Source organism: Lotus japonicus, chromosome 6, assembly GCF_012489685.1.
Source record: "Lotus japonicus ecotype B-129 chromosome 6, LjGifu_v1.2".
NCBI lineage: Eukaryota > Viridiplantae > Streptophyta > Magnoliopsida > Fabales > Fabaceae > Lotus > Lotus japonicus.
The window spans coordinates 18076391-18086504 of NC_080046.1; the positions used below are offsets into that span (position 1 = coordinate 18076391).

General features: G+C 40.9%; 1 protein-coding gene and 1 non-coding gene across 2 annotated transcripts; both read right to left on the reverse strand.

Annotated features, from left to right (window-relative positions):
* Positions 1-4855: 4855 nt before the first annotated feature.
* LOC130725035 (uncharacterized) lies at positions 4856-7078 on the reverse strand. The gene is made up of 2 exons (XM_057576298.1): positions 5750-7078; positions 4856-5695 (listed from the first exon to the last, which is right to left on the reverse strand). Exons 1-2 carry the CDS (start codon positions 7076-7078, stop codon positions 4856-4858), a joined length of 2169 nt encoding a protein of 722 aa, XP_057432281.1.
* A 1219-nt stretch (positions 7079-8297) lies between these two features.
* LOC130727088 (small nucleolar RNA R71) lies at positions 8298-8404 on the reverse strand. Its single transcript, XR_009015127.1, has one exon. It is a non-coding gene; the product is annotated as a small nucleolar RNA R71 (small nucleolar RNA).
* Between the last annotated feature and the right edge of the window lie 1710 nt (positions 8405-10114).

Genomic DNA, 10114 nt, shown 5'->3' on the forward strand with positions numbered 1-10114 from the left:
TTTACCACTTTTATCTTCTTTCTCCAAAATGCATGTAGGATGCATTGGAGTCTTGGCCACTATAGATTCCAGCATATTGAACTTCTTCAGAAGTTCTTTAGTGTACTTGCTCTGATGGATATATGTTCCTTCTGGTGTTTGATCAACTTGTATTCCCAGAAAGTACTTTAATTCTCCCATCATACTCATCTCAAATTCAGCCTGCATCATCTCAGAAAATTCTTTGCATAGAGATTGATTAGCAGAACCAAATATAATATCATCAACATAAATTTGCACAACTAAGATATCATCTTTATAAGTCTTGCAAAAAAGAGTTGTATCTACTTTACCCCTTACAAACTCATTCTCCAGAAGGAATGAGCTAAGTCTCTCATACCATGCTCTGGGAGCTTGCTTCAGACCGTAGAGTGATTTCTTCAATTTGAACACATGGTCTGGTTTCTTTTCATCTTCAAAACCTGGGGGTTGATGAACATAGACTTCCTCTGAGATATAACCATTTAGGAAGGCACTCTTTACGTCCATCTGATGTAGAACTATGTTGTGATTTACTGAGAAGGAGATCAACAGTCTAATTGCCTCCAGTCTTGCTACCGGAGCAAATGTTTCAGTGTAGTCTATTCCTTCCTGCTGGCTGTAGCCTTGAGCAACTAGCCTTGCCTTGTTTCTGACTACTTCTCCTTTCTCATTTAGCTTGTTTCTGAATACCCATTTCGTTCCAATAACATGGACACTCTCAGGCTTCTTCACTAAGCTCCAAACATCGTTCTTGGAAAATTGATTCAATTCTTCTTCCCTGGCCAGAATCCAATCCTTGTCCTGAAGAGCTTCATCTATGGACTTGGGTTCAATTAAGGACACCAATCCTTTCAGACTCAGCAAGGTCTCTTCAGAGGGTCTGAAGGCAGATCTGGTTCTGACTGGTTCATCTTTGTTGCCCAGAATCAATTCCTTAGGGTGAGCTGCAGTGATTCTGCTCTTCTTCAGAGTTTGTGAGTTAGAGGGACCAGCTTCTTCCTCTGGTTCATCTTCCTCTGGCTCAACTTCCTCTGGAGCTTTGCCTTTGTCAGAAACATTAATGCTTAAATCTGCAAACTTTTCAACTAGCTTTGACTGGTCAGAGTCAAGCTTATCATCAAATCTAACATGAATAGATTCTTCAATAGTCTTAGCATCAGTATTATAAAATCTAAAACCTTTAGATCTATCAGAATAACCAAGTAATAGACACTTAGAAGACTTAGCATCAAATTTATGCAATCTATCCTTAGTATTGAGAACATAACAAACACAGCCAAAAGGATGAAAATAAGAAATGTTGGGTTTTATGTTCTTCCACAATTCATAAGGAGTCTTATTCAGAATTGGTCTCACAGAGATTCTGTTCTGAATGTAACATGCTGTATTTACTGCCTCTGCCCAAAAGTGCTTAGCCATGCCAGTTTCTTGGAGCATGGTTCTAGCCATCTCCTGAAGAGTTCTGTTCTTCCTCTCAACAACACCATTTTGTTGAGGAGTTCTGGGACAAGAGAAATCATGTGCAATTCCATAGGAATCAAACAGACTCTCAAACTTGTCATTCTCAAACTCTCCACCATGGTCACTTCTGACACGCACAATCCTACAAGCCTTCTCGTTTTGCACTTGAGCAATGAAGGTAGAGAACACAGCATGAGACTCATCCTTGCGGGTTAGAAACTTTACCCATGTCCAGCGGCTATAGTCATCAACGATAACCATCCCATATCTCTTGCCACTTATAGACTCAGTTTTCACTGGTCCAAAAAGGTCGATATGCAGAAGTTCTAACGGCCTTGAGGTTGAGACAACATTCTTTGCCTTGAAAGGGACTTTTGTGAATTTGCCTTTCTGACATGCTTCACAAAGAGCGTCTGAAGCGAACTTCAGATTGGGTAAGCCCCTGACAAGGTTTAGCTTGCTCAGCTGAGAAATCTTTCTCATACTGGCATGCCCTAACCGTCTATGCCATACCCACTGCTCTTCATTAACAGACAGAAGGCACTTCACATTCTGAGCCTCCAACTCAGATAATCTGATCTTATAGATGTTGTTCTTCCTCTTGCTGTTAAACAGAACAGAGCCATCGATCTGACTTACAGCCCGGCAGGACTTTTGATTGAATATAACATCATAACCCTTGTCAGCTAATTGACTTATAGACAATAAGTTATGTGTTAAGCCGTCTACCAATAAAACATTATCAATGCATGGACTACTATCTACACAAATAGTACCAGTACCAACAATTTTACCCTTTTCATTTCCTCCGAAGCCAACTTCGCCTCCAGGCTTAAGTTTCAGCTCTCGGAACATACGCTTTTCTCCCGTCATGTGACGCGAGCATCCACTGTCCAGATACCATGATTGGTGTTTCAGTGGAGCTATCAAGGATATCTCATTTTCATCGTCTGAGTTAGGATCTCCTTCTGATTCTGAGTCAGAGTCAACAGCTTCCTTTGACTCTGATCCTTTGTCTTTGACAATGGCCATGAGTCCTTGGACTTCACCATCAGAGTCAACATCCTCTGACTCTGATTCATCGAATGTCACCATCAGACTCTTCTTCGTCTTGAAGTGCTTCTTTGGCTTCTTGTCTTTCTTCAACTTTGGACAATCACTTTTGTAGTGCCCAGATTCTTTGCACTCAAAACATGTGACTTCCTTGATTGAAGACTTCTTCTGGCCTGAGGACTCATACTTTCCTTTTGCCTTTCCAGAGCCTTTGAACTTGCTCTGCCTGTGCTTCCAGATGCGGTTGAGTCTCTTGGAGATCAGAGTCAGCTCATCTTCATCAGAATGTTCTGATGCTTCTTCAGATTCTTCTTCTTCAGCTTGAAGAGCCTTTGACTTCTCAACCTTAGCCTTTTCAGATTTGGATTTCAAGGCTATGGACTTTTTCCTCAGATCTTGCATCTCTGAGCGCTTCAGCTCATGGCATTTCAAAATGCTGATGAGTTCTTCTAAACTCATATTCTCAACGTCTCTCGTGAGCTCTATTGAAGTCACCAAAGGCATCCAACTTTCAGGAAGACACCTGATGACCCTTATGACATGATCTTTTGTTGTGTAGCTCTTGTTGAGAGGTCGTATGCCAGCTACAAGCAATTGAAATCTGGAGAACATTTCTTCAATGGACTCATTTGGCTCCATGATGAAGGATTCATACTTTTGGATCAAAGACAATGCCTTTGATTCTTTGACTTTCTTGTTTCCTTCATGAGACATCTTCAGAGAATCAAAAATGCCTTTAGCAAACTCACGATCTGTAATCTTCTGGTACTCCTCATAGGAAATAGCACTTAGAAGAATTGCTCTTGCTTTGTGATGTTGTGAGTACAGCTTCTTTTGATCTGCAGTCATCTCTGACCTTGGGATCTTCTTGCCATCTGCATCAACTGGACGCTCATAGCTATCCACAATAATATCCCAGAGATCTGCATCGAAACCCAGAAAGAAACTTTCCAGTCTATCTTTCCAATATTCGAACCTTTGACCATCGAACATAGGAGGCTTTGCGTTGTAACCATCTCTTTGAGTTTCACTGGTGGTGGCAGCCATTGTTTTTCACACCGGCCCGGATCACTGAACACTGTTAGGTGTGGTAATCAGAACTTGCGCTCTGATACCAATTGAAGGTATGAAAAACGGTAGAAAGGGGGGGGTTTGAATAACGTTTTCAGAACAAAACTTCCACCTTAAAGATTTTGGCAAATCTTTCGAGAACTTAAGTGCTAAAGATAAGAGATAGAAAAGCACACAAGGATTTTATCCTGGTTCACTTGATAAATCACTCAAGCTACTCCAGTCCACCCGTTAAGGTGATTTCTTCCTTCTTAGAATGAAGGCAATCCACTAATCAGGTAAGAGTTACAACTGCACTTGAAACCTACAAGTGACTAACAATTACACTGACTTAGCTCACACTAAGATTCACTCTCTTAGTCTTCTCTAGGATCCGATCAACCTTGATCTCCTAAAGGAACTAAACAAACTGTTTATCAAAGAATTGTTTACAAGAGATTTGCTTCTAAAAAGCTAATAGTAAACACAATGAATTTCAGATGAAAGAAAGCTTAGAATATTTTGAATATGTCTTGCGCGTGTATTTCTTCTAGCCGCTTCTTTCAATCTTCAGCCTCTATATATACTCCAAGGATTAGGGTTGAGCGTTGCATGGGAAATGCTACCGTTGGAGGGCAGTTCTGGAAAATCCAGCTTCTGCTGTGGCTGAGAACGTTAGGTAGGTCGTCAGGAAGGTACACTTGCTTTTGTACTTGGATAGCGACTTGACCTTTTAACCTAGGAGACTTCTGATCAGGGGAATACTTCATATTGGAACTTGTGAAGCCGGTTGATCAGAGTCAGAGGGAAAGCACAGATCCTCTGACCATTGTATCTTCTGATTCTGAACTCAGAGGGAAGAACATGGCCTTCAGAGTTTCTTGCTTCTGGACTTCAGAGTTTCCACTATTCAGCTTCTGGATCTTCAGAGTCTTCTACACCATCAGAACATCTGAACCTTCAGTGTTTCTTGGTTATCAGAACTTCTGGATCTTCAGAGCTTCTAGCGACTGAGTCCACATCAGAGTTTGTATAGCTTCAGAACTTCTGAAGCTTTTCCACTGTTCATACTGAACATGGTGAATGCGAAAGCTTTGCTTGGGTTACCCTTTATACACGGTGCTTCTGATTTGTGTGAGATTGAGTTGAGGTCAGAGCCTGTAAATAGCACACTCAGAAAAACACGTTAGAGTACCACAATTGTTCATATCAAAAGGTTAACTTGTAATCATCAAAACATAGAGTTGTACTACTAGATCAAAACTTGATCTTACAGTGGATGTTTCATAGCATCAAAAATGTTTATCCTAACCACAATATCACCGAATTCCATAGTCAGTGTACCAGCATAAACATCTATCTTGGTTCGGGCTGTCTTTAAAAATGGTCTCTCCAAAATGATAGGAACTGTATTACGGGAAGATCCTTTTTCCATTTCAAGCACATAAAAACCAGCAGGGAAAACAAGTTCACCAACCCTAACCAAAACATCCTCTACCCATCCAGCAGGGTGTGCCGTGCTCCTATTTGCTAATTGGATGACAACACCCGTAGGTTTCAAAGGTCCAAGTGAAAGTGATTTAAAAATAGACATAGGCATCACATTAATTGAAGTTCCTAGATCTAGCATGGCATTTTCAAATTTAGTATCACCTATGACACAAGGAACAGAAAACGTACCTGGATCCTCACACTTTTCAGGAACATCAGAAACAGGAGCAGGTTTACCAGCTTTACCTATGATTGCAGAAACGTTTCTCCCCATGCGAACTCTTTCATTTCCTTTCAGCTTCCTTTTCTGAGTGCATAATTCTTTCAGAAACTTTGCATATCTTGGAATTTGCTTGAGTGCATCAAGTAGAGGTATGTTCACCTCCACTTTCTTGAATATCTCCAAGATTCCCTTATCTACCTCTTCCTTCTTCTTGCTTGGTATAGCTTTCGGAGGGAATGGAAGAGGAATGGAAGGTGGTTGTACTTGGAAGGTTCTTGTGGCAGTGGTCTCTGTCTCCTTTTCAGGTTCAGGCTCTGGCTCTGGTCCATGATCTGCATCAATTTGCTTCCCCGACCGTAAGGTGATGGCACTCACATTTCCTGGATTGACAACCGTCTGAGAGGGCAGCTTATCAGAATTCTGGGACTGTAGCTAGTTTATTGAAGTAGCCATCTGTCCTATCTGGGTGGTCAGATTCTGAATAGAGGATCTGGTGTCTTGTTGGAACTGCATGTTTTGGGCTGTCATCTGCTTCAACATATCCTCCAATGAAGATTCTTTAGATTGCGGTGCAGCAGGGTTGTTAGCCTGTTGTTGCATTGGAGGAGGAACATATGGTCTAGCATTATTCTGAAACGGTGCTTGGGCAGGTTGTGACTGATCAGACCATCTAAGATTTGGATGATTTCTCCAGCCAGGGTTATATCTGTTAGATGACAAATCATAATTTTGCTGAGGTCGATTATTGAAAATGTTGGCAGCATATGCTTCAGGATTCTCATCTGTAGGTTCCTGCAGAGAAGGACAAACATCAGTATTATGGTCTTTAGTGCAAATGCCACAAACCTTTGCCTGTTGTGAAGGTTTATTCTGGTTCATGGCCAATTGAGTAACCAAGCTGGCAATGGTTTCCATCCTCTTCTCAAGCTTGTCCAACCTTGGATCTGTCCCAATCTCATTAACAGTTTTAACAGCATCATTACTCCTTGTGTGAAACTGCTGAGAATTAGCAGCCATCTTCTCAAACAACTGCCTGGCTTCAGTAGGAGTCATGTCATTCAATGCACCTCCACAAGCAGCATCAATGAGATGTCTCTCCATGTTGAGCAAACCCTCATAGAAATACTGAACTAGGAGCTGCTCGGAAATCTGGTGATGGGGGCAGCTCACACATAGTGTCTTGAATCTTTCCCAGTATTCATGTAGCTGCCTGATTCCTGAGATGTCTTTTCTGATTGAAGTTGTCCTAGAGGCAGGGAAGAACTTCTCAAGAAACTTTCTTTTCAGGTCGTCCCAGCTTGCAATGGATGAAGGAGGCAGGTTATACAGCCAAGTCTTTGCAGTTCCCTGAAGGGAATGAGGAAAAGCCTTCAAACAGATATGATCTTTGTCAACTTCAGGAGGCTTCATGGTGGACATGACAGTACGAAACTCCTTGATATGCATATGAGGATCTTCACCTGCAAGACCACCAAACTTAGGCAATAAATGGATTAGTCCAGTTTTGAGTACACATGGTACATCCTCAGGATACTGGATACACAAGCTTTCGTAGGTGAAATCAGGTGCAACCAGCTCCCTTAATGTTCTCTCTCGCGGTCCTTCTTCAGCCATGTTATCAAAAACTGCAACAAAATCAGAATCAAAATCAAGGTCAGAATCAGAATCACTTGAATGAGAATCAGTAACAAAAGCTCTACGTGCTCTAATTAACCTATGAAATTCTCGATCTATTTCAGAAATAAATGGATGCAAAAACCCAGGATTTGCCCTAGTCATGCAACACTAAGTATCCCAAATAGAATAAGAATGAAAGTAAATTTTTTTTTTTCAAAACCCTAAAAAAACTTTTGGCGGAAGGCTGTTTTTTGCGTTTTTAAGAATCGAACTTGTTAATACTACTACTAACTAATACTACTACTACTAATATTAATACTAACTCTATTGAACCTTTGGCAAGGACGATAATCCCCGACAACGGCGCCAAATTTGATCGAGGCCGTACCCGATACAAATAATTAAATTAGAAAACTGTAGTAAACTAGGAAGTGACTCCTAGGTCGTTTCCCAAGGATTATCGTTTCAACAAAGACTCAATATTATTAATACTAACAAACGCACACACACTGGGGGGGTTTTGTGATTCAGTTCAAAAGATTAGCAGAAAGTAAACAAAGATTAATATGATCAATTAAAGACGGACGAATCCCTTTGTTCAGTATATCGCTGCTCAATCACGGGTATCTAAAGATCAATTCTTGTTATTAGTTTCCTAGTTCGTGAGAATTAATTAACTAAGCGATAACTAATTCACAGATTCCTAAACTAAGCGATTAAGAATCCTTTACGCCCTAATATGAACTAAGCGAACATACATCATATTCTAATTCGTGAACCTAAGGAATTAAGCAAACCCTAGCCAGAAGTAGAGATGAAGAAAACTAATCATGCGAATTCTATTAAGCACTATACCTCAAGAGCGCGATATACTTTGCAAAGGAATTCGTTCGAAGGAAATTAGCCTTCCATGGATGGGGCGAATTCAACAATTATATTGGAGAAGAGAATAAGGATTAAAAGCATAAACCCTAGCAGAACTCTAATAATTACTGAAATTCGAAATTGCATAAAATAATAATGTAGAAGGTAAAAAGTTCTTGTTTCTCTCAGCACAAACCCTTAAATAGGAGCTGAGATCACAAATCCTAATCAAAATCAAATCCTAAAAGATATCAAAATCAAATCCTAACAAATCCTAAAGATAGAGTTTTAAAATAACAACCTAAATAAGTTTGAATCTGAAAGGTTCATCCGTAATTGCAACACTTATCGGGTGATCAATGTTCCTTCTGATGCAATTCGGTTGAGCCTATTTCCATTCTCTTTGAAGGACGCAGCAGAGGATTGGCTTAACTCACAACCTCAAGGTAGTCTCACAACTTGGGAAGACCTTGCAGAGAAATTCACAACGAGGTTCTTCCCAAGGTCCCTTTCGAGGAAATTGAAGAATGATATCATGACCTTCGCACAATCCTCAGATGAAAATCTTTATGAGGCTTGGGAGCATTTCAAGAAGCTTTTGAGGAAATGTCCTCAACACAATCTCACCCAAGCTGAATGTGTGGCGAAGTTCTATGATGGGTTATTATACTCATCAAGGTTTGGCTTGGATGCGGCTTCAAACAGGGAGTTTGATGCTCTTCCCCCACAAGCGGGGTATGACTTGATAGAAAGAATGGCGGTGAGAGCCATGAACTCCGAGAATGAACGCCAAATCCAAAGAAGTGCTTTTGAAGTTGAAACTTATGATAAGCTCATAGCCTCCAACAAGCAACTCTCCGAGGAAGTAGCGGAAATCCGAAAGCATATAAAGGAGACCAAGTCAATTGGAGCAAGAATGACTTGTTCGAATTGCGAGTTTTGTGGGGGATCTCATGCTAGTAACCAGTGTACTGTCAATGATGGTGATAGCGAGACCAGAGCATTAACTCAAGGAGGAAAAGCTCCAACCACAGAACATGGGCCTTTTGTCCAGCCGCAAGTTGTTGGGAAGACGGTTGGCAAGAGGAGTCTAGAGGAGCTGATCGAGAGATTCATTGATCATTCAGCGAGCAATTACAAAAGCCAAGAGATGGCCATAATGAGCTTGGAGAGTCAATTGGGACAGCTAGCAAAGCAAATGTCTGATAATCACCAAGGTAAGTTCTCTTCTGAAACTTTAGCTTTGACTGAGCAAGAAAATACTGCTGTTGTTTCTACTAGGAGTGGAAGAGTGTTGCATGAGGCAGCGAAAAAAGTTGAGGAAGAGAAAAATGAGGAAGCTGAGGAAGAGGGAGATGAGGATGTCATGGAGAACAGAGCGAGAGAGCCCATTAGAACTAGAGTTGTAAATACCCATATTCCTGAGCTCCGCAAGATTCCATTTCCCAAGGCTTTGGTGAAGAAAAATTTGGATAAACAATTTTCTAAGTTCCTGGTAAGAAACTCCATATTAATATTCCTTTTTCCGAAGCCTTGGAGCAAATGCCAATCTATGCTAAGTTCATGAAAGATATCCTCAGTAAGAGAAGAAAGTTGAGTGAGGTTGATGAAACTATCATGATGACTGAAGAGTGTAGTGCAATTTTGCAAAGAAAGATGCCTAAGAAGAGAAGAGATCCCGGGAGTTTTACTATTCCGGTGGAGATTAAGGGGTTAACTGTGGTAGAAGCCTTGTTCGATTTAGGAGCGAGTATCAACTTGATGCCGCTTAGTATGTTTGAAAGGTTGAACTTAGGTGAGGTTACCCCAACTATGATTTCTTTGCAAATAGCGGATAGGTCTTTAAAAACCCCTTACTGGATCATTAAAGATGTTTTGGTTAAGGTGGATAAGTTTGTCTTCCCAGTGGATTTTGTCATTCTAGACATGGAAGAGGACTCAAAAGTCCCTCTCATACTGGGGAGACCGTTCTTAGCCACTGGTGAGGCTGAGATTAAATGGCTAAGGGAACTCTAACTTTGAAAGTGGGTGAAGATGAGGCCCTCTTCAATATTTTTGACTCTTTGAAACACCGAGCGGATGAGGAAATTTTCCGATGTGAAGTGGTGGATGAGCTCGTGTGTGAAGAGTTTGTTAGGATATCTATTAAGGACCCCTTGGAAACAACAATAATGGAGGGGATAAAGATAGAGGACCAAAATCTTGAGAGAGAACTTGATTCTTTGTACCATGAGGTGAAGGCTACTCTATCTCAATTAGAATCTGTCTCATCCCTTTCCACCAAAAGGATTTGGAAAGAAGAATTAATTAGGGATGAGGAGATTCCGATTGTGG

Bases quoted from the DNA above. Each gene is read 5' to 3' on its own strand.
- LOC130725035 (XM_057576298.1), bottom strand. From the start codon at position 7,078: ATGACTAGGGCAAATCCTGGGTTTTTGCATCCATTTATTTCTGAAATA. The intron at 5,696-5,749 runs GCTACTTCAATA...CTGCCCTCTCAG, and splicing joins CCACCCAGATAGGACAGATG to ACGGTTGTCAATCCAGGAAA.